The 25,547-nt window shown below is 43.0% G+C and overlaps 1 protein-coding gene across 1 annotated transcript in view; it reads left to right on the top strand.

Moving 5' to 3' along the window:
- The window catches only part of LOC141986744 (cytosolic beta-glucosidase-like), an 83,538-nt gene that overhangs the window by 34,580 nt on the left and 23,411 nt on the right, over positions 1–25,547 (top strand). The window contains exons 2-5 of the mRNA XM_074951602.1: positions 7,022–7,221; positions 14,213–14,440; positions 20,683–21,488; positions 22,166–22,289. Of these exons, the coding sequence (XP_074807703.1) occupies positions 7,104–7,221; positions 14,213–14,440; positions 20,683–21,488; positions 22,166–22,289 (1,276 nt within the window). The 5' untranslated portion in view covers positions 7,022–7,103. The remainder of the gene's footprint in view (positions 1–7,021; positions 7,222–14,212; positions 14,441–20,682; positions 21,489–22,165; positions 22,290–25,547) is intronic.

The raw sequence follows: 25,547 nt of genomic DNA, 5'->3' as shown, positions 1-25,547 counted from the left end.
TGGCTCCTACATTTAGCATTTGAAAGTCCATGCTAGAACATAAGTACAGTTTGTCTAGTGGTACTGAAAATTGTACTGCACGTTGTGATCATGGGTGCTGACTCTACGAGTGCTCCGGGGCTGGAGCACCCAGGGGGAAAAAAGGGTGGGTGCTGTGCACCCACCGGCAGCCCCTCCTATCAACTCCCCCCAGCCCCCTAGTGCATCCTGCCTGCCTGCGGGCCCAGCTGATCAGCGCCTTCCCCTTCCTCCCAGTGCCTCCCGGCCGCCACAATCAGCTGTTTCGTGGCATGCAGGAGGCTCTGGGGTGTAAGGGGAAAGGAGTGAGGGCATGGCACACTCGGGGAAGGGAGCAGACTGGAGCAGGAAGATGTGGGACAGGAATGGAGTGGGGTCGGGAAGAGGCAGGGTAGGGGGGAAGAGGCGGGTGAGGGTGGGGCTTTGGGGGAAGGGGTGGAATGGGGGCAGGGTCCTGGGGCAGAGCCGGGGACCCCCCAGCACATTGGAAAGTCGGCGCCTGTGGTTGTCATTACCATTAGGATAACCTTCTTCAGCTTTTCCTATCACCCCACCACCTTCATGATCCTCTCCTTCATTGGCAGGTGGTCTTGCAGCTATGTCTCCCAGCTTTCTGAAGTACTTTCTGCCAGCTAAACATGCTTCACTCTTTTAACTTTTCTTCATAAACAGATTCCTCCAGCTGCATAACAATTTGTTGCTGTTCTCTGGATATCCTCCTGGTAGTCTGTTTTTCTGGTTATAAACTGCCCAGAGCTAAATTCAGTATTCCACAGGTGGTGGCACAGAGCTGCATTAAGATGGGCATGTGACATGACTCTGATTAGTCAGCCTAAAGTTTCACTGACCTTTTTGCTGCCATATTGGATTGCAAATTCGTGTCTAATTTCTCAATATTTTTATCTCTACATCTCTTTTGGCATTATTGTTCTCCAGATTTCTACCTCTCTAAATATTTTTCAGTTTTTTTACTCAGATATCATTTTGCCATTTTCCAAGTTGAATCTCATTGTTACATTCCGTCCATGTTTCTAATCTAACTCTGCCCCTTTGTATTTTCTCCATCTTCAGTTGTGTGCTCAGCTCCTCCCATTTTAATATATCTGCAGATTTCATTAATGTACCATTTACTCCCTCTTCTAGCTCATTATTGAAGCTATTAAACAGGATTAGAAGTAATTCCAATCTGCATACTGCACTGAACAACTCCCCTCAAAGTTATTGTTTATCATTACTCTTCACTGCAGTCCACATGACTTATCTTCAAACCAATTTGAATTAAGTTTTGAGAACAGGATTTTCAAACACTATTGTGACACTGATGCCAGCTTTTGCCCAGGCTGCAGACATTAGCTAAGAACTAACAAACTCATAGCTGAAGACCAGACCAGCTCATCTGTATTTTATTTTTGCTTAAAGTAGGTATTAGTCATATAAGAATGTATTTAGTGCTTAGACTCTAGCAAGTGCTTGTAAATTGCTGCATGCATTAAACTCACTTGTAATGTCAGTATTTCATGCAATAAAAAATATATAAGTTTTGCTTTATAACTTTGAAAATGTTTGCTCTGAACTTGTGACCCCAGGCACTGGAATTGTCCCCCTGCCCATTCACAAGGATTATCAAAATCAAAAGGGGCCATCAAGGAACATCGCAATACAAAGGATTGATTAATGGCCCTATCACATGTTGGAAATGTTACATGCAAGGAAGCTCATCCTGTGAATTTAAAAGCTTAATGAAGGAAATAAAACAAAGACACAGGAAAACTTTCTATCTCTCTTTGCTGTTTTGAACTCTGATAGAACTAGAGACTCTAAACTGAGGCAGAGATCCCCAGGAGTTAAGCCTGGGTCTGCCCTGAAAAACAACTTTGAATTGACCAATCATTACAACTCTAAAACAAAACAAAACAAAACAAAACAGGAGTACTTGTGGCACCTTAGAGACTAACAAATTTATTAGAGCATAAGCTTTCGTGGGCTACAGCCCACTTCATCGGATGCATTGAATGGAACATATAGTAAGACGATTATATATATACACATACAGAGAAGGTGGAATTTGCCATACAAACTGTAAAAGGCTAATTAATTAAGATGAGCTATTATCAGCAGGAGAAAAAAAACTTTTGTAGTGATAATCAAGATGGCCCACTTAGACAGTTGACAAGAAAGTGTGAGGATACTTAACATGTGGAAATAGATTCAATATGTGCAATGACCCAGCCACTCTGTCACTCTTAGGATTTAGGTAATAACTTATTTGTGTGTATATGTTTGCTTGCTTTAACCTGTAAATAACTTTCTTTCTTTTTACTAGTTAATACACCTTTCAATAGTTTATTACAGAATTGGCTACAGGTGTTATCTTTGGTGTAAGATCAAGGGTACCAATTTATCTGGGGTAAGTGACTAGTGTCTTGGGACTGGAAACAACCTGAATATTGTGTGATTTTTGGTGTAAGTGACCATTTATCACTAAGTCCAGTTTGTCTGGGTAGCAAGATAGACTGGGGAGCCTAAGGGGACTGTCTGAGACTCCATGGTAAGACAAAAAGAAAAGGAGTACTTGTGGCACCTTAGAGACTAACCAATTTATTTGAGCATAAGCTTTCGTGAGCTACAGCTCACTTCATCGGATGCATACTGTGGAAAGTATAGAAGATCTTTTATACACACAAAGCATGAAAAAAATGGGTGTTTACCATTACAAAAGGTTTTCTCTCCCCCCACCCCACTCTCCTGCTGGTAATAGTTTATCTAAAGTGATCACTGTAAGGAGAGTACTCCTTTTCTTTTTGCGAATACAGACTAACACGGCTGTTACTCTGAAACATGGGAAGACAGGTATAATGATCCAGGAGTGCACATCTGTTACTGGTTTGGTGAAATCTAATTATAGAACACATCACCAGTTTGGGGTGTCTGTCCTGTTTTTGACAGTCTGCCCTGAGGCTGGCACTCACAGTCGTGGGCCTCTACAGACTGCGTGACAACTATATCATAAGATTTACTAAAATTCGGATACATGACAGTTTAGCTCCTGCTTGCCATTCATTAATTTATGCAAAAAACAATTGTTTGTCTGGAAGTCCTGAAGATATTTAGTACCTTTATTTTCTCAATATCTGTTCCATTGTTTTACCCGGGATAGTAATTCAACTTGAATGGCAATTTCCACTTTTCAGACAAGCCTCAGGATCTGTGAATGTCCATATTTAGCAGTTTTAGTAATACAGTCTTGCTTCATAAGCAACTCTGGGTCTGTTCTGTCTTTGGACTGGAGAGTTGAGGAGAAGAAACTTGCATTTCCATACCACCATACTGAAGTGTCTGTCGAATTGTGTCATGATGAGAATTAATTTTTTTAAATAACAATAATCTGGGATTAGAAAAGGCAGATCCAGTCAGGGATAGTTCATTTTAAGGATACATCTTTGTTTATAATAACCGGTTCAGCCCAACCATACAGACAAAATACCAAAGCAAAACTCTGCTGCCTTCATCACAGAGCTTGTGTACATTTACACAGCTTCAGCTGCACCTATGCAGGCGCACCACTGTAGCACTTGAATGAAGACTCGACCTATGCCAAAGGGAGGACTTCTCCCATTGTTGTAGGTACTCCACCTCCCTGACAGGCGGTAGCTATGTTGACAGGAGAAGCCCTCCTGCTGACATAGCACTATCTACACTGGGATTTAGGTCTGTATAACTCAGAGGTGGGGAAACTACGGCCCATGAGCCACTTCCGGCTCACGGGGCCATCCTGCCCAGCTCCTGAGCTCCTGGCCTGGGAGGCTGTCCCCCCTCCCCTGAAACCACACTGCCACGTGGCGCAATATTCTGGACAGCGGGGCTGCAGAGCCCGGCCTGACCCGCTGCTCTGTGCTGCGCTGCGCGGCACGGATGCCTGTCCTGGTGCAGCCACGCCGCCAACCACCAGTGCTCCAGGCAGCGTGGTGAGGGGGCAGGGTGTGGGGGAGGGGGGGTTGGATAGAGGACAGGGGAGTTCAGGGGGTGGTCAGGGGCATGGATAGGGGTCAGGGTGGTCAGAGGGCAGGGAATGGGGGTTGAATGGGGGAAGGGCTTCTGGGGGGGCTGTCACGAAGGAGAGGAGGGGTTGGATGGGGCGGCGGGGGGCGGTCAGGGGACAGGGAGCAGGGAGGGTGGATGGGGTAGGAGTCCCAAAGGGGGCCTCAGAGGGCAAGAAGCGGGGCGGGGGGTCGGATAGGGGGCCAGGGCTGGGCCATGCCTGTCTGTTTGGGGAGGCACAGCCTCCCCTAACCGGCCTTCCATATAATTTCAGAAACCGGATGCGGCCCTCAGGGCAAAAAGTTTGCCTGCCCCTGGTATAACTGCATTGCTGAGGGCTGTATATTTTCCACACCCCTGAGCAAAGTAGTTATACAGACATAAATTGCAAGTGTAGGCCAAGCCCTAGTGAGATACATACTTACTTGATTGGGTTGGTGACTAGCCCTTGAACCAATTGCTTTCAGGCCTAACTGACTCAGTAAAAAAAATCCCTATCTGGGTACATCAAAGTAAGGAGCAGCTCAGTCTTGTTCTGGGAAAGCCTGGTTCAAGTCCATCCAGCTGAGCTGTGGTCTGTGCCACTGCAGGTTTAAAAACAAAAATGAGTCTGGTCTGGAACCAATGTGAATTGGGGTCTGGATTTGAATAATTAAATTCAGCTCTGGATTTGTATGAGGCTGCAGACAAAACACTGGAATACTGGATTTCGCATTGGATTGGGTTTGCTAGAGTGGGGAAAGAAAAAGCTGGGAGTGAGGCTGGAACAGTTTGCTACTAAATAGCACGGGAGCAAGAAGAGACTGTCTCCAAGCCCTGCATCTTTCTGTCTCTGCCTACTTTTCTGACCTAGTCGGTTATCTCATCACCCCACACCCACTCTGATTGAATAATGATGGCAGCTTTAGTCCACTTCTACCACAACTGTGTCCAGGCCCCTTTTCACCTAGGATATTCTCCTTGAACTGGTTCCCCATATCACTGCCCTCTGTGGGTTCAGATCCTTCCTTAAGACCCACCTCTTTCACAACACCTACAAGAGTCAATAATGATTCTTTCTTAAATAACCTATTTTGTATGTTTTACAGAGCTGCACATTCTTACTCCAGTGACAACTGTCTGCCACTCCCATTGTTTAATTCCCCACGTATTATGTCACATATGAAATTGAACTGTGTGTTCTACTGAGCAGGGACTTTGTGCAATTTACAGTCTTTGTGAAGCACCTAGTGTAATGTTGACTGTTGTAAAATTATACATAGTTATTCTGATTCATGCACACCCATTAATCAAGATTTAGTATGTCCCAGGGTGAGTTTCATAGTTAACACATAATGCTCACCTTCTTGGATATTGCAAGGTGCTATTTGGTATTAACTGCTGTGAACTTAAATTAACACTTTAACAATTTTATCGGTACATTTCTGAGAAGGCTGCTTCCATGGGAAGAGTTACTAATACATCGCATCATTTCCCCCACCACCACCATTTATAAAAAATGTGTAAAGGAGAATGGATGTTTGACACTACCATACATCAGCACATGCTTTTGGAACATGTTTGTATGAACTGCCTCATTCCCCTTTAGTTCCTCCATGATTTGAGGACTTCAGTAGCTCAGACATAGGTGAGAGGTTTATTGCAGGAGTGGGTGGGTGAAATTCAGTGGCCTGCATTGTGTAGGAGGTCAGACTAGATGATCATAATGGTCCCTTCTGACCTTAATATCTATGAAGGGATATTACCTCTAAGGAGTGAGCAAACTTTGAGAGATATTTGAGGAAATGCACTCCTGTTGTGAAACGATTTATTTTATATTGCATCAGCACAGTCTGGCTCTATAATGTGCACCTTTGGAATTAATTCAACTGTTCTACAACTTTAAACTGACCTTTTTTCTGATAAAAGTTGCTTGTTTCATTAAGAAAAAACGACAACAAAAAACTAGTTTTGGTAAGAGATTGTACATAACTGCATACACGATTTTCAGGCAATGTCAATTTTTTATCTGACTTACAAGGCCATATAAATTATTATTAATGTGCATGATGCATTGCAGTGGTAGGTGTGTTTGTAACAGATCCCCACCTGGAAAGGTTTATAAATCAAAGGGTACAAGCAAAGGCAAATAATGCAACACAAGACAGAAATACAAAGAGTTGGGTGTCATGGCTAGCATCTGAATTTCTCAGGAGGCTTATGTAGCCCATTGGTCCAATAAACGGGGATACTGACCTTAGCATAAATCAATATGTGTTTACTGTAATCCAGAGAGGGAAAACAGCTCTTGCAGTGTCTGAAAAAGAAGTTGCAATAGTGCCATCTAGCGTCCCATGTTTGAAGTTTCACACATATCAGTTAGCTAGGGCCTTTATAGTTTTGAGTGTCTGTTTACAAAGGGCCTCCTCAGACTCTCCTTGACCAGGTGCAGTGAATACCTAACCATAGATAAGTAGAGGAAACATGCAGCAGTCACAAGCTTGAATGTTACAATCCCACACACTGGGGGCAACGGCCTTTACTATGTGCTGTAATGTGAGAAAACCAGACCAGATCTGGGCCATGTACGGAGTGGGGACGTGGGGGGCGAGGGGGAGACTCAGTGCCAGAAAAAGAGTGGGGTCCAGGTTTGAGTGACTTACAGGAAAGTGGGAGGAGCTTCTGTCTGGGTGGCTCAGCACCTTATTCAGAGTAAGTAGCTCTAGGTATGGGTAGTCTGGCAGCTTACATGAGCAGGGAAGGACAGAGGCCTGATCTGGACAGTCCAGTACCTTGCACAGGAAGGAGCTACTTGTACACAAGGCCCTTGTAGCCTGCTGCACTGCTGTCCCTCCCCTTTTAGTGTGCGTGGGAGGCTGAGCTAAGCCTCTGTGTTCAGATCATGAGACATGTAAGATATGGTTGCAACAATTTGTCCTTCAGAGAGTGAAGCTGCTCAGGGTTTATTTTTCTGTGTTTGATACAGAATCTGCTTATTGCAAGTGGAAGAGCAGTCCACCCAGGAAGCACGGTGTCAGCCCCACAGGAGGCCCAGATCCACCAGCCACATGGCTTCAGCTACTACTGCCTCCTTTGCTCCTGCCCCTCGTGGCTGGCACCCAGAAGACATTTCTTTCCCCAGTGGATTTGCTTGGGGTGCTGCTACAGCAGCTTATCAAGTTGAAGGTATCAGATTTCCACATGCCAAAGGAAGGGAGGAGGGTGTTAAATAGTTTTGAAGCAAAGATGGGACCCAAGTCATGAAGTCTGGATCCAAAAGTCTCCAATATTGAGAGGACAGGTGGAGGGGATGGGATTCCACGTTCCATTTTGGCCCATTGCATAGTTTTTAACTCTTGTGCAGCTCCACGTGACATTTCTCACTTAACTGCTCCTTGCCCTGAACAGTTGGGGTGGGAAAACCTATCCCCAAATCCCAGAAACAAGACCAGATGGCAGGTAGGGAAGGTAAGTATGCATCCCTCCTCCTAGTGATCAAGGTGGGAGAAGGAAGCAGGAGCAGGTTACATTCCCACTAGGCCTTCACTCTCGCCTTTCTGTTGGGGTAGACATGAGCAGATTGCTTGGCTTGCAAGGGCCTCCTCATGCCCAAAGAAGTGAGAACAGGTGTTCATGTAAGTTACAATCATAATTAATTCCCCAGAAGCAGGTGTTGGTGGGAGAGGCACAAGTAAGAACCCATCTCCTGGAAGTATGAAGGACAGCAGACTGGGAGGTCAGTGCTAGGCCTTTGGGATCCCCTTCCACAGTGGGCAGGATTTTCCTGTGCTCAGAAGAAGCCCTGCCTACATTTTCTTGGACTTCCATGATAGGGAAACTCACCCACTGGTGCCAAACTTCTTCTGCGACCTGCCTTTAGAAAGCAGAGCTCAGCCATCTTCCGTTTGTGAGCATGTCCTTCACATAAACATCCACAGTACCTGTTCAGAGGACTGAAGGACAGTGATCCTCTCTGATGAATCCCCATGAACAGATGGACGGTAGCTCACTTACCATTCCAGAGATTGTGAGAGGGGATGGGATAAGGCTCCCAGACCTCCCACATGTGTGTGGGGGTAGCTAGGGCTTGAGAGACCAGAAGGGTAGGGACACCAGACCCAAAGCAGTTGTTGGCTTATGGATGAGGGGGCAATGTAAAGTGGAAGCAAGTATTTGTTGGCTGGCACTATGGGGAAGTTGGGGGCACATGGAATCAGGTGTTAGTGAGAATGATGTGGACAGAGGAGGCTAGGGGAGCAGGTTTGGAATATATGAGGTGGGTGTTGGAGGCTGTGGGGTTTGGAGGGAGACAGGATCCCTGTAGGAGAGGTAGGTGGAAGGAGACAGTAGAAAGCAGGTTGATGAGAAGATGGCAACACTTCAGGGATTTGGAGGAGCCTCAAGCAAGTGGTCTGACTGGGGCAACTGGAAGAAAGGTCGCAGGGGAACCCTTGAAGACCAGAGAGTGATAATCAAAGCTTGGAGTAATGGAGGGAAGGAGATTGGGGCACTACGACCTCTTCACTCTCTAAAACTGAAGAAATACAATATCAGGTTTAAAACGCCATCCTTGGGGCCTAATTCTAAATCCTTTTCATATCCCTCAAGAGGGGCAAGTCTCACTGAGTCTACCTCTTCTGCCAGCATGGGCCCCCTTTAACTTGTCTTGCTGAGCTAGGCTCTTAAAACTCCTCTAACACACACACAGGCAGGGCCACACCCAGCTGAAGATCAGCTCTGGGAAGACTCAGCTTAAGGACTTGCTCCAGCACTCAGATATTCACCTCCCTTGGAGTGCAGACCCAAAGATATAGTATGAAATTCGCCCCCTCCCTCAATGTGGAGGGAGGTGTACACACTTCTTGCCCCCCCAGTTAGAAATTACAGAAACTGGGTTTAATACTAAACAAAACAAATGTTACTAACTATAAAAGGCAGAGTTTAAGTGGTAAAAGGGGTAACAAACAGAACAAAGCAGATTACTAAGCAAATGAAATCAAACATGCAAACTAAGCTAATTTCACTAAAGAAATTGGTTATAAATAGTATTTCTCACCCTAGATATTGTTGCAGGCAGTTTGCAAACTTTCTGTGGTTCAGAGTTCCAGTTATATTCCGTTTCAGACTGGACCCCTGTCTCATCTGGCACCCCTCCTTGCCTTCCCCTTTGCAGTCTTTCTTCTTGGGCAGACAGACCATGGAGAGGAGGAGTCCTGTTTGCCTTCCTCTCCACCCTGAAATAGGATTTACATAAGGCGGGAATCCTTTGTTTCCCAAACTTGACACCCCCCCCCTTCCCCTACAGTGGAAAGTTACAAGAAGTCCCAGATAACCTTTTAGTATCAGGTAACAAGACCACCTGACTCTGTAGGGCCCATGTAGCCATTCTTCACAGGCTGACCCACATGTTCACAGGAAGACTAAGCTCTTTTACAGTCCATTGTCCTTGTTGATGGGCCATCCAGCTTGTCTGGCTTTTCCATTTTTGTACCTGAAGTGTTAGCAGTGGGCATCACCCAGAGTAGCATATTGAAATACAGATACATAGTCTATATTCCTAACTTCAGATACAGAAATAATACAGGCATACAAATTGGATAATCGCATCCAGTAAAATTATAATCTTTCCAATGATCTCTCACAGGAGCCATCTTGCATGAAGTATATCTATCTGTTATGTCATATTCATATCATAGGCATATTTTCATAAAGAATATGGAATGACACGTCACACATGAAATTTAGTCAGTTCACACTCATCAACAACATGCGCCATAGACTAATGAAGGCCACATTGACAAAGTGGGTCATTGCACATACCCCAGGTGTAGATGTTGGCTGCGAATATTCCTTCACCAGTTCAGAACCTGTCCTGTGGCAGGTCAAATCCCAGTTGTCGAATGGTCAGATCAGCAACAAGGAAACCATTCCAAACTTCTTCAGCTGACCACTCACTGCGCCATAGGGTTGCTGTTGACAGATTCTGATCTGGCAGTTGAGACAACAATGGACACCTCAACTTAAGTTGGCCTCTGGGGTGACTAAAAATGTCTGTGTACAGTCGGAGCCCTGGGTTGGCACGTAGCTTCTCCACTAGTCTGGCTATAGACTCTCTGCGATGAATGTGTGGAGGGGCTATATGGCTCAGAACTGGGAGCCATGGAATACGAGTGGGGTGCACGGTGCCTGTGATGGTACGCATGGTCGAGTTCAATTTGACATTAACCAATTTAGTGTGAGGCCAACAACACCACACAGTATTCTGCTGAGAAATAGCACAGTGCCAGAGCCGATGTGTGAAGTGTCTGTGTGCCTGTGTCCCATGTCAAACTGGCTAATTTGCTGATTCGATTATTCTCAGTCCTGATTTTGGCAGCAGTATTTTTTAGATGGTCTTGAAAAGTCAAAATGCAGTCCAATGTGACACCAAGGTAGACAGGTTTTGCCTCATGTTTCAGTTGTTTGCCCTTAAGAAAGATGTCTAACTCACCATTAGTGCTTGCATTGTGGAGTTGGAAGATGCTCAAAACTGTCATGGTCATACTTGGTTGGAGGCACCAACTGCTCCAGTAGGCTGCCATCTTGGCTAGGTCGGTGTTCAAGATGTTCTCCAATTTGGTGAAGGAGAATGACTGGGTCACACAGTAGATGTCATCTGCAAAGATAAACTCGTATGACTGAATCAGTGGCAGGTCATTTGTGTACAGACTGAAAAGGGTGGGTTCAAGCACAAAGCATCGGGGTAAACCACTGGATTATCTTCTCCATGCATTTGTTCTGTCTCCCATATGTCCCGGAAAATGACTGTCATGAAGTAGAAGTTCAACAATGTCCACCACCCATTCTGGAAGAACTCTTAATAGTTTTACCAGAAGTCCAGTGTGACATACTGTATCGTAGACCGCTGTCAGGTCCAAGAAAACAGCTCCTGTCTTCAAGTTCTGTTGAAACCCGTTTTCTGTATATGTAGCGAGGCCCAGGATTTGGTCACATATGCTTTGACTCTTCTGGAAGCCAGCTTGGTTGAAGCTGAGAGTTATCTCCACCTCTGGAGACATACGCTGGAGGACAAGCTGCTCCAGGACTTTAAAGATGACAGATAGCAGAAAGATTGGTTGGTAGCTTGCCGCATTGTGTGGGTCCTTTTCGGGTTTTAGAAAAGTGATCACTTTGGACATCCTCCAGATCCAGGCTGGCTGCCCATGACCCAGCCTTGACAATGAGCAACTTTAATGTTCTCAGGGTTTTATTAAAAAAATATTTTTTAAAACAATCTATAATGTGAAAATATTCAGCTAGACACTATTGGAAATACCCTGTCCCCACAAAACCGAGGAGGTCCATAGAGGTTAACTCACTCTTCAAAGCCTAGGAGCTATACAGCTTTTACCTGACAAGGCAGTGTGACTGAGTCGAGAGTTGTTGTGGAGCCCAACTCAACTGTTGCACATATCACAAGTTGCACAGTGAATGAGGCTAGGTCTCAGAGTGTACTTTATTTTTCACTATCAGCTATGTATTTATGCACAGTTCAGCCTACTTCACTCAATGTATTTCAAAGGGCTAAAAAAATCACACCAATTGTACTCTGCATGCTCAAAGTGCTGCTTTCAAAGCTGCATGACTCAGTCAAATCAAAATCAATTTTCACCAGAACACTCCAAGGCACTTCTCCTTACTGAGGGCCATTTCTATGCTAAATTTCAACTCTGTACTAGAGCTCTTTAAAAAAAGAGAAAAAGAAAAATTGCAAGAATTTTTAGTAATGGTAAAAACATATTTTCTTCACTCACTCTATATGAGCAAGCTGAGCTATACTAAGCAAATATTCACCTTTGGCTGGAGACCAAGTCTAGAAAACTTCAACCCAAAAGGTGAGGGTTTTGGAAAGGTACAACTGAGTGCAAAGAGATTAGTTTGGAAAAGCACATAAAACCTTAAAAATAGTGGGCACTGCTATTCCTGCTGTAACTTAATTTTTAAAGGAGAACTACTCCAATGCATTCCATTTTAATAATTGTAAAGACTGAGGTATGTGCATTGAAATATAAATGGTCTATAATCATTATTTTAAATATCTAAGGGCATATTAATATAGTCTAGAGTGATTTGGCCAATCAACTGTGTGTACAATAGCTGAAATGTATGACTAGATCCTGACCTTTGCTCTTCCTCAGTCCTGAAGCTGGTCTGGAGGCCAGTTTAGCTCCAATGTATCTTATAGTGGCCTCAAACAGCTACTTTGCATCAGCCACTCTGGGGTGCTAACACTGCTGAGAACCACCAAGGTGCTTCTGTCCTATCCCATCCAATCCCTGGCACTCTCCCCACTTGCTGAGTAGACTGGATAAAGAAGGTGGAAGAGTTTGTGCCAGTTGGGGATTCCTACATGCCTGGGGAATTCTTAGCTGCCCAAGAAGAGCACTGCAAGGGGCCATGTTATGACCCAGAACTGGGCATCTTGTATCTAGTTTTGGGCAAACAGAATCTGCCTTTTAAATACTCTAAAACCCTTAGATAATACAAAATAATTACTCTTTACTTTACTTTGAGTGTTCTCCTGAGAGAATAATTTGAATCTTTACTTAAAATGCAACTACTAAAGTCAAATACTACCCGTGGAAAACTTTCAGCGCTGTATATATCTGAGAATACTGCAGCACTGTGTTGTGGGAAAACTTGAACCTTAAGGGACACTCAGAGTTGTTAGATCTAAAAATGGACCTAGTTTGAAGGCCGTCCCAAAGAAGAGCTCAATTTACTGAATAACCTTAGGTAGCTGTATTGGTGCTTGTGTACTGTTACAAAATTCTGTAAAGAATATGAAATATGACAATGATCTTTCAGAAACTAGGCTATCGAAATATTACAGATTCTAGTAACGCTTTAAATTAAGTGTCTGCAATATGCTTAACCTTGCATTAAACTTAAATTTAACAAGACAGATGTGCAGTAAGTACTGAATATACTTTAGGGAGCAATCTCACATTGGCAGGGGATGGACTGGATGACCTCCTAATAGGGCTCTTCCATCTCTAATTTCTATGATACTAATTGATTATTAAAACACTTTTACTGAGGATTGATATGTAGCTATTATATAGGTATTAATCTTACAGCCAACTGATATTTAATTTATACATGATTTTAACCTACAATGTCATTTTAGTTTTTAGACAGTAACCCAGGAAACATGCATTAACTGGAGCTTTGAAAAATTTTGCTTGTAAAGGAAACTGGAGAATTTTGGCATATTCTGAGTTTTGTGATTTAACTTTACTTTGCAGGGATGGGGATTTCTAGGGCTTTTCACATTAAACATTTGCACATATTACAACATGGTTTTGCAAAGACTGCAATGATTGTCATAAAGAAATCTGCATTTACTCAGTTTATACACTGTGGTATCTCAGATCTCAATACTAAATACTGAATACTAAATACTCAGGGCTAAATACTGAATTTTTAATGGTGATTTCTCTACCTCAGTTTTCAAAAACACTACAAAATATTCCAGCATAATCAGAATGCAGAAAATGGTGCAGAGATTGTGACCATGTAGTGTAAAATTTAATTTAGTGGAAATCTTTGCAGTTTTTCCATGAACGTTTGTCTAAGCAAAAGGCAGAAGTTTCACAGAGCTTTGTTATTAATTCATGTTATACATGCCTAGGGCCATGGCTCATAATGGCATTCCTTTCTTCTTAACAGACTGTCAGGACTTTCAAAGGACATCCAGAAAGCCATAAGTGCCTATTTGTTGGATGTATTTTTCATATCCTAAAGGCTTTCTTTGATATGGACAGATCTTTTACGTTCATGGGTGGAAGTTGCATTAGCAAATACTTTTTGTTAATATCTCAGAAGATTCACAAGCATCTGATCTTTGGCTAACAATAATATGCAGTGTGTCAGAACCTCTGTAAGTGCTGTTTGAAACAGATTTTTCAAATAGTGAGCAGTGACAAAACCATGAATAAATGCAGAACTTAATACAAATGTTCTATAGCTTGAAAAAAAAACTATTCATTTTAAGTGAAAGAACTGGAGAAAGCCCTGTTTGATTTGCTTACAAGGTACTGAGATTCTTGTGTCCACTTTATGTGATAAATATTTACATTCAACATATGTCTTTTGATGTCAAAAGTCTAATGATTCAGTTTTGTTTTTTAATCAGGAGGCTGGAATGCAGATGGAAAGGGCCCTAATGTTTGGGACACATTCACCCATCAGGGAGGAGATCGAGTTTTCAAGAACCAGACTGGTGATGTAGCTTGTGGCAGCTACACTCTGTGGGAGGAAGATTTGAAATGTATCAAACAGCTTGGATTGACTCATTATCGCTTTTCTCTTTCCTGGTCACGTCTGTTACCTGATGGGACGACAGGTTTCATCAACCAGAAAGGCAATTGTTTCTTAAAAATAGAAGGTTGCAGCTTTAATTCAAGGTTATTGCTGCAGTCTGGCATAATTAATCCAGTATGCTATTCTGCAGTGTAGCTTTGAAATTGCAAGTTTTTTTCAGAGTAATTATGGGATGATTTTTTATAGGTTTGCAACAACTTCCTAATTAATACTCTAGATCCCCTTGGATATCGTGATCTTTTGGGATGGGATGAGTATTATGTTCCCTACCAGGTATTTTTTGCCTGTTCTAAATTTTTTAAAAAGTGATGATAAATTGTTCTATTTCATGGGATTGTGTAAAGTTACAATGAACCTCTGCAGAACTTGCGAAGCAAATAAGAGGAAAGCATATAAACAAATCAATCAATCAATCCCATATTTGACAGTATTGGCAAATGCATGTGGATAGTGTATCAGCATAATCTACTGGCATACTGAATAGCATACATTGTCTAAGTGGGACAGACTTTTCTGCAGGTACTCAAGCAATATACTCCTTGGCTGGCCAATGAGAGGGGATCTCACAGTTCATTTTTATTATTTGTTTTCCACTAGTGGCTGTAGGTTCATTCCAGACTGGGTAGGCATTGTGCTAGGTGCTGTACAAACACACACAAGAAAAAAAAAGAGACTACAAAGAGCTCCAAGGAGACTACATAGTGTAAGATGGCAAGACAGGAATAGGGTGGGAGAAAAGAGCTGCAATGTATGCAAAGAATTGACGGTTGGCAAATATGTTGGTTCCACATTTGTTCTGCTTTTTCATTTCAGAGAGAATCGGCAAGAGGAAAGGGTCTTGGCTGAGTTAATAAGCAAAGGAAGGGAAAGGCAATATTGAGTGCAGAGGAAAGGGAAACAGGGTGAGGAGGATTGGAGGAGAATGTGAAGACTAGGGGGAGTGAAACTGCATCAGGAACAGAGTAAGAGGAGGGGTCTGAACAAACAGCCATCAGCAGAAGGAAAATGTCCCTAACAAAACAAAAAGGAAATAGAATTGGATGGTAGCTGTGTCTGAAGAGTTCCTCACCCTTTCCTTGTTGCTACCTGGACTACTCCTCCTGGGGAGATGTCAATCTTTGTGCTCTTGGGGCAGTCTTCACCCTGGGTGTTCTTTCCTCCCCCCATTCAAGAAAGGGAAGGGCTGGAAAGAGAATGAGGGGGAAGATTTATTAGCAAATTCCCCACTCCAGGGCTGTGCAGATCCATACACACAGAACCAATAAGGTTGTGCTAAGAGTGTTCAGGTTTCAGAATTTGGGTTGCCCGTGCAGACCTCTATTCACCTCCTGCATTCTGCAAATCACAGCTTCTGCCATAAGGAGATGGTGGATATGTAGGAGCCATGAGAGTGGGTTGATCCATAGACAGCAGACCATCCAGCCATATCCTTCTGAACAGCATGGGTGCAGGAGTGACTCCAGCCTTCCGAGGAGAGACCACATCTTTGAGGTGTTCTAATAAGGACCAATTTGGCAGCAGGAGGTGGGGAGGAAAATGCACTTCATGTCACCAGCTGAATGGAAAAGGGATGGGAAGATTCCATCGCACCACCACCAGAATTTCTAAGCATGAAGGCTAGGCCCTGGGGCAGGATTTGCCCTTTAGTTTGGATGCTTTTTGTGGCATATGGAAATTAAATTTGGCTGAGTATCCTTAGTTTTATTTCTGAGGAACACAATTTCCTTCAGGTAGCACCACAGGTGCTATTCATATGCCACAGAGCTGCCTGTTGAACAGGCTTTGTTATTTAGAAGAGAGGGTGGGAGATAGTGAACAGCCATAGACTTGGTAAGAAAAAAAGCTAACAACATTTTGACCAAACTCAACTAACATTTTTGAAAATGTTCACTTGATCCCTCTTTTAAACAGCTGCCTGATTAATTTTATGAACTTTACATTTAGCGAAAGGGCATTGGAAGGGCGTTTCATTAGGCAGGAGCTCACTTGTCCTGTGCAGTGATCTGTTGAAGCAATTGTAGCTGCATATCATGGAAAGGCCACTATCTTCTGTATAAACATTGCTACAAAGAATTAAGAAGAATTAGAAACCTTAAAGCAATGTCCTTTCAAATAAAAAACATTCACGTGAACTGATTCACTACCAATTTCACACCTAAAACACAGGACATTTGGAAAAAGCTTTAACATTTGTTTTCAGGTGTAAGGGGGTTTTCTTCTAAAGGAGCAATGTTGTAGAGGTTTTACTCCTATAAAATGTCAAGTTTAAACCTACTGTGAGTTTATTTTTTGTTTATTATGTAGTGGCTAGTTTTTGTTTTGTTTTCAATTCTCTATGCCCTGTGTCCCCCAAGGAAGGTTGTGTATTAGCTGCAGAATGGCAGATTGCAGTGAGGAGGGAGCCAGAACTTGCAGACAGTATGTGTGATTTATTGGACCCAGCACATAATTCTCTTCTCTGCCTGACTTCAACATTAGGGTAGGACCAGGAGAGAGGGAGGCAGAAAAGAAGAGAGAAATGGGTCCTGTATCCCTGGCAGAATGAGTACCACCCCCAACCTCAAAATCACATGGCAGTCCACACTGACTCACTCTGACTCTCCTCCGGGCTTTACCCTATCCCTTTCCCATCCAGCTGTGATATGAAGTGCATTTTCCTCTCCACCTCCTACTGCCAATTGGGCCTTACTAGAACACCCCAGCGAGATGGTCTCCCCTCGGAACACAGACACACACATTGCCAGAACTCTATATGCTGCCCTTCTTTGCTCTTTTAACTGATCCATAGGGGAACCAACGTAAAAATGGCGTCATCCCAGTTTTAGCATTATCAGGTCACCAGATGATGCTGATGATTTCCAGTGATATAGCTGCATTTCTCTTTCCAGATCACACAAGATTATAAGCCTTTTTCGATAATTAATTGAAATCTGGAAAATGGATATTTGATCGCTTTTAAATTTCCCAAATTCTACTGAGTAATCTGTAACATTACACAGGCCACCTCTTATCAGCGTTGTCAAGGTTCCTTCTGCACTCTGAACTCTAGGGTACAGATGTGGGGACCTGCATGAAAACCTCCTAAACTTATTTTTACCAGCTTAGGTTAAACTTCCCCAAGGTACAAACTATTTTACCTTTTGCCCTTGGACTTTATCGCTGCCACCACCAAACGTCTAACAGATATATAACAGGGAAAGAGCCCGCTTGGAAACATCTTTCCCCCCAAAAATCCTTCCAAACCCTACACCCCCTTTCCTGGGGAAGGTTGATAAAAATCCTCACCAATTTGCATAGGTGAACACAGACCCAAACCCTTGGATCTTAAGAACAATGAAAAAGCAATCAGATTCTTAAAAGAAGAATTTTAATAGAAGAAAAAGTAAAAGAATCATCTCTGTAAAATCAGGATGGTAAATACCTTACAGGGTAATCAGATTCAAAACATAGAGAATCCCTCTAGGCAAAACCTTAAGTTACAAAAAGACACAAAAACAGGAATCTACATTCCATTCAGCACAGCTATTTTATCAGCCATTTAAAACAGAATCTAACGCATATCTAGCTAGATTACTTACTAAGTTCTAAGACTCCATTCCTTTTCTGTTCCCGGCAAAAGCATCACAAAGACAGAGAGAGAAAGGCTTTGTTTCTCCTTCCCCCCCAGCTTTTGAAAGTATCTTGTCTCCTCATTGATCATTTTGGTCAGGTGCCAGCGAGGTTATCCTAGCTTCTTAACCCTTTACAGGTGAAAGGGTTTTTCCTCTGGCCAGGAGGGATTTTAAAGGTGTTTACCCTTCCCTTTATATTTATGACAAGTGTCTAGGGAGTTTTCCTGCCCGTGTTAAAAAAGAGGATGCTGAACCAGCAAAGGGCCCTTCTGTTTTGCCAGCTAAGAGCTAGATGGAGAAAACTCTTACTGCCACCAGAAAGAGTTACTCACATGAATAGCCACGTTGAAGGCATGGGAGCCCCTGTCCACCAAGGGGAGTAAAGGATTCACAATCTGGCCCTAATTGATTGTAAATTTGAACTTTGAAATTAATTTTTCAAGAATTAAAGGAACATTTTGATGAATTCTGCCCCCAGACATACACATGCATCTCCCCATATTCTTGTGGGGTTGCAGTTAGAGAGGAAAAACAAACTGCCTGCCAGGCTTATTGTAAACAAGCCCATCAAATCTTGCTGTGATAGTGGATGTGTAGGCACTGGTCTGCTTGCAAGAAGATGCACACTAAGTCTGATGTTCTCAGTTTGTTGCTGCATCAGATGTTGGATTAAAAAACAGTATGAGTAGAATCCTTGAGAAAAGACCAACCATATGGTACAACTGTGAAAGCAAGCTAATTTTAAGGCCTAACATTGACAATTACAATGTAGACCAGGGCATCTTTGTCTGCATTTTTTTTTAACGTTAGCACACACTGAATCCAAAAACCAGTGCAAATAATTAGTTAGCATAGGACTAACACATTCACTCACTAATACAGGTGGCTTGTTTATGATTCATTAACATATATTGTTACTATATTAAAAACAAAACAAAAAACTCTATGAAGTCTCCAAATCATATACTCAGCTAATATATGCAACCTTATTGTTGTCCGCTCCTTTCTTCCATTGTGTTCAAGTCTTCAAACTGTCAAGTCTTGTCCCAGGGCCTAAGTCCCATTTTCAAAAGAGATTTAGGAGCTTATGTCTTAATGACTCACAAGTGCATAAATCACTTTTGAAAATGGGGCCTGGGTTCCTAAGTCACTAAGGCTATTTTCAAAAGTGAATCCAAGTCTCTGAGGCAAGCTCTACCTTTTGTCTGTATGGCACCTGCATAAGGCACCCTCTGTCCTGTCTGGACCCTTTGAATTTAACTGTACTATAAATAATAATTCAGAGTTAATATTATTAGTAGGAATGCAATTGGAAAAATCCAAAGTCAGATGGTTTTTGTGAAGGAGCAAGCTAACTGTTAGCCCACGTCTGAAAAAGTAACACCATATTTTACATATGATGCAAGACCCATCATTCTAAGGAGGCTTGAAAAAAATCTATTTACTTTTATTTATATTTAAACAAAACTAAAAAAATGCCCATACAAAAGCACCAAGTGCCCAGGCAGCAACTTTAATTTACAATGACCACCCAGCTGCATAAAAATAATCATACAGGAGACACGTTAACTTAGCTAGCTGATAAAGCCCAGTAACTGAATATCCCCATTGGCCCTCCAGGAATATCCTCTCAAGCTTTGCCCCCCAAAGCCTATCAAATACATGGCTTTTGTTGCTTTCCCAGGTGATCGAGTTCAGGCTATTTCAGACCAAAGTGGTGGGGGAAAGATTCAGAGTGCCAGGATCCTCATGGCGAATGACCAACTGTCTGTCCCCTCTCTTTTATAACCAGAGGGATCTAGCTTGAGTGCCTCTGCTGTCTCCAACTGTGGCAGTGTCACAAGGAGGGAGTTAGTCTCTCGGGTGGGCTTGTCCCAAGACACTTAAGTATTGTAGCTCAAGACCAATACCATCTAGAGACCAATAGCAACCAATGAAGAGCCCCAAATGTCAGATAGACCTGACAAGATGCCCAAGCTAGAGAGGGAACTGCTGCATGCTGCCCCAGCTTCAGCCTCCAGATACTTCTAAATTGTAGAATTCATGGCAATTAGTTAATCTGGAGTTGAGAAAGTCAGGGATAGCAATAGCAAGGCCCACATCCAAAAGGAAATGGCTCACCCTACTGACCAGGTGCAAATCAAAAAAGTCCAAACGGTTACAACGTGCCTTGATCTTGGTGAATATTGCACTCTTTGCTTTTTAGTGTCTGTGTAGTTCTCCAGGAGGAAAATCCCTCCATTAGACCTAGCTTTGGTATTGATCAAACTATACAATGAGGGTACAGTTTTCAAAAGAGCTCAGCTCCTACATTTAGGGCCAGATTCTTGAGAGCTTAGCTCCCATTTGGCCACTACATGAAGAGACCAAATTTTCAAAAGTGTTAAGTATCCAGCAACTCTCACTGTTCTCAGTGGAAGCTCCTGTGCACTGATTACTTCTGAAAATGCGGTCCCTTTTGGTGCCTAAATAGCAGCTGCTGGGTGAAGACAACTTCTGAAAATCTTTCCCTCCTGGTTTAAAATAGATTTAGCATACACCTGTGAGATGACACGCAATACTGAGGAGACAGAGAAAAATAACGCTGTGGTAATATTATTTGTAAGTGAGGTTTCTGCATTTTTAAGGTAATAAAATATGAAGCCAACCTTTTTTCTTTTAACTTTTTCAGGAGTTGATTACTATGACAAGATCATTGATGACCTGTTGGCAAATGGCATTGTGCCCATGGTGACATTATATCACTTTGATTTACCTCAACATTTAGAAGATCAAGGTGGCTGGAGCTCTGATGCAATCACTGAGGTCTTTGACAGCTATGCACAGTTTTGCTTCAGAACATTTGGAGACCGAGTGAAACTGTGGGTCACTATTAATGAGCCTTATGTTGTTGCTAAAGATGGCTATGAAAAAGGCATTGTGGCTCCAGGAATAATGGAACCTGGTATTGGAGCGTATCGGACAGCTCATAACATGATAAAGGCTCATGCTAAAGCCTGGCACAGTTATGATTTGTTATTTAGAAAAAAGCAACATGGGCTTGTGTCTATAGCTCTAAACTCAGATTGGGCAGAACCTTTAGATCCAACTTGTCTTGCAGATCAAGAAGCTACTAAAAGGTATATGGCATTTTGCTTAGACTGGTTTGCTGAACCCATATTTATTAGTGGTGACTATCCGGCCATCATGAAATCCCAGATCTCTGTAATGAGTACAAAGCAAGGCTACCTATCATCAAGGCTTCCAGAATTTACTGAGGAAGAAAAGATGACGATCAAGGGAACTGCTGACTTTTTTGCCCTAAATTATTATACTACTCGCAAAGTAAAGTGCCAAAAAAATACACACAGTGAACCAAGTGTTTCTGGGGACAGAGAAGCTGAACAAATAATGGACCATTCCTGGCCTTTTGCTGCTGGCAGCTCATGGCTGGCTGTAGTTCCCTGGGGTTTACGTAGGCTACTGAAATATATCAAGGTATGGTGTGACACTCACTTGATCATCCAGATTTTTAGTTAGCTAACCACCACTGAGGAAAAGGATTTGTGCAGTGCAATATGGGTGACTCAGTTATTGGGAGGCACCCACATGCTGTAGCAAAGGCACGGTGCAAGAGTGTAAACAAGTTGACTTGGGATTCTTTGTTTCATTTTTGCATCATAACTACTGAGAGAGGTGAAGACTTTGCGGTTTTTTTGTTGCTATTACTTGACAACTCATACTGAGCAGGAGTTACAATTTGAAATGATATGTGAGTGTTCGATCATCTGTTGAACTTCAGAAATGATCTTTTGGATGCTAGCAGTCAGGTTTTCCTGGCATGCAAACCATTGCTGACAGTGGGACATGCTGTGACTGCTAGTATCAAAGGGTTAAGGAGCGGTGACAAGACGCAGATGCTATGCAGGAAAGATATTTTTGTATTCTTATTAAAATAAGTCATTTCACTGTCTTCATGGATGTTTGCACAGTTTTGCTTTTCCACTGTTAGTCATGAAAGGTCAGCACATGGAAAATTACAAGTTAATAGGGTCAGTGCAATTTGATGAAAATGAGTTAGGGGTTGTAGCTTAGAGAAGATAGAAGCGAATGCATGTGATTTTATGGGTTTTCTTACATCTGTTCTGAAAAAAACTTCTGCTCTCTTGTTCTAGGATACATATAATAATCCTATAATTTACATCACTGAGAATGGGTTTTCCCAGAGTGACCCTGCTCCACTTGATGACACTCAGCGCTGGAAGTATTTCAGGCTGACATTACAAGAAATTTTAAAAGGTACATTTTTAAATGATGAAAGATCAATTGTGCAAACTTAATATAATTTTCCTGTGTGCCTATTTGCATTCAGCAATGGCCATTGATTCCTGAAGCTAAAACTTGTGTAAATCAGAGTAAAGTAATGTGATTAGAAAAAAATGTTTGGCAGAAAGGAAGGAAGAATATTTAGCAGAAAGGTAGATTTAATCCTACTTCATAATCTTGGAATGGAATCAAATGGAAATGTTCAGCACTGGGTATTTTGGAATTGTACTCTTTTGCTATCTTCATAAAGCAAAAATGGTAGATTTTCTATTTTTTTATGGCCTGCCTGGTTTAAAAAAAAAGAAAAAAAGCACTTTCAAAACTGCACATTTTAGGGCCAGCTTTGCTCAATATCCATAGCACCCACAACTGGGGGCCAGATCTTTAAAACTGCTCAGCAGCCAGCAGCTCTCATTGCAAAGAACGGGAATTGCTGCACACTGGATACTTTTGAAAATCTGGCCCTTAGATCTAATATATATTCTTTGTTATAGAATGTGAGCCTGTTGCATATAGCTTAAGGAAGACTGCATGCAATTAGCTCCGTGCAGTGTTTGGAATGATCACACAGTGAAATTCACTCCAGTGCAGAACTAATGCATCATATCAGTTCCACTTCAGCCCTTAGGAGGGGATTTTCAAAAGTGCTCAATATTGGCATAGCTCTGCTGGTATAGAAGTCAATGGATGCTTCACCACTGGCTTTGATAGGAGCAGAATTAGGCCTATGGTGAGGTCTTTTGAAAAAATCACACCTCTACCTTCCTTGAGCATGCTCTATACACCAGGGTGACTCATAGGGAGTAGAGCTTCCCAAGACATATCAAGTTAGAATTGCATTTGAAAATGCTAAATTCCTTCACATGACTGCTCTTCTCCCGAGCATGTTTGTCATAAGTGATCACAAGCATGAACAAAATATTATTTAATGTTAGTAATTTTGCAGCAGTTCCTTCTTCTTCATTTTACTTGCCTTTTGTCTTGCCATTTTTACAGTCTCTTCCTTGAACCAGCTCTCAGTGAAACATTAACTTAAGAAATTGTACTATTATTCTCCTCCCCACTCCAAATCCCAATTTGGTGTGACCACTCTGACTCAGCAGGACAGGGCTTGGCTTTTGCTGAGACTTCTGGAGAGGTTGTAAAGAGATACACCTTAATAACACTTAGGTCTCTTACACTGTAAGCTGTTTGGGATAGGGATGGTATTTCACTGTGGGCCCAATCCAGCAAAGCACTTCGGCCCAGATCCCCAGATGTATGTAGGCACCTTACTCCCATTGAGATCAGTGGAAGTTAGACACCTAAATACGTTGAGGATTTGGGTCTAAGCACGTGTGTAGTCCAACTGAAATGAATGGGATTACTCTTAAGAGCATAAGAACAGCCATACTAGGTCAGACCAAAGGTCCATCTAGCCCAGTATCCTGTCTTCCGACAGTGGCCAATGCCAAGGGCCCCAGAGGGAATCAGCAAAACAGGTAATCATCAAGTGATCCATCCCCTGTTGCCCACTCCCAGCTTCTGGCAAACAGAGGCTAGGGACACCATCCCTGCCCATCCTGGTTAATAGCTATTGACGGACCTATCCTGCATGATTTTATCTAGTTCTTTTGTTTGAACCCAGTTGTAGTTTTGGTGTAGTGGGGTGGTTACCTGCTCCGGCCCTGACAGGGCTGAGGCCAGCCCGGGGAGAGGGCTGGGGATGTGGGGAAAAGCCCAGCCGGATTAAGGGAGCTGCCGCAGCTGTGGCCAGCTTAATCAGGTCCAGCTGGCCCCTATAAGAGGCTGTGAGCCAGGAGCCCAGTCACTCCTCCCTCTACCTGTAGAGGGAAAAGGGCACCCCACCCCACCCAGACTGGGGCCGGGGCCGGGGCCGGGGCCGGGGCCGGGGCCGGGGCCGGGGCCAGGGCCAGGGCCAGGGCCAGGGCCAGAGGAGCTGGGAGTTCCTCCCTGGAAAGCCTTAGGCTACAGGCTGAATAGGTGCAGGGTTGCAGAGGGGCAGCCCACGGGTAGGCGGAGGCAGCAGGTCCAAAACCCCCTTGCCGGTGATGAGTGGCGTATACACTGCAGTCTGCCCCTGATATAAGGAGCTAAGTGGGGACTGGCAGTAGCCCAAACTGAGGTGAGGTGGGGTGAGGGTTCCCCTGGGTGGGGAGACCTAGAACCTGAGAGTGTGGGGGTTCTGCCAGGGGGGCAGCACCCCAAAGAAAGGGACACTGGGTCCTGGGAGGGACACAGGAGGGCTGGCAGTAAGGTGGATCACCGGCCTGCAGAGGGTGCTCTGGGGCTGGATGAGCTAATTCCCAATGACTACCAGCAGGAGGTGCCGCAGGGGTGAGTCCAAACCTTTACACTTGGCCTTCACAACATCCTCTGGCAAGGAGTTCCACATGTTGACTGTGTGTTGTGTGGAAAAAATACTTCCTTTTGTTTATTTTAAACTTGCTGCCTATTCATTTCATTTGGTGATCCCTAGTTCTTGTGTTATGAGAAGGAGTAAACAACACTTTATTTACTTTCTCCCACCAGTCATGATTTTATAGACCTCTAGCATATCCCCCCTTAGTTGTCTCTTTTCCAAACTGAAAAGTCCCAGTCTTATTATTCTCTCCTCATATGGCAGCCATTGCATATCCCTAATCATTTTTGTTGCCCTTTTCTGAACCTTTTCCAATTCAAATATATCTCTTTTGAGATGGGGTGACCAAATCTGCATGCAGTATTCAAGATGTGGGCGTACCATGGATTTATATAGCGGCAATATGATATTTATCTTATTACCTATCCCTTTCTTAATGATTCCCAACATTCTGTTCACGTTTTTGACTACCGCTGCACATTGAGTGGATTTTTCCAGAGAACTACTCACAAGGACTCCAAGATCTCTTTCTTGAGTGTAACAGCTAATTTAGATCCCATCATTTTATATGTATAGTTGGGATTATGTTTTCCAGTGTGCATTACTTTGCATTCATCAACATTTAATTTCATCTGCCACTTTGTTGCCCAATCACCCAGTTTTGAGAGATCCTTTTGTAGCTCTTTGCAGTCTGCCTGCAACTTAACTATCTTGAGTAGTTTTGTATCATCTGCAAATTTTGCCACCTCACTGTTTACCCCTTTTTGCAGATCATTTATGAATGTTAAATAGGACTGGTCCCAGAACAGACCCCTGGGGGACACCACTATTTACCTCTCTCCATTCTGAAAACTGACCATTTATTCCTA

The sequence above is a fragment of the Natator depressus genome, chromosome 4, assembly GCF_965152275.1.
Source record: "Natator depressus isolate rNatDep1 chromosome 4, rNatDep2.hap1, whole genome shotgun sequence".
NCBI lineage: Eukaryota > Metazoa > Chordata > Testudines > Cheloniidae > Natator > Natator depressus.
This window is presented reverse-complemented; position numbering and strand designations above follow the sequence as displayed.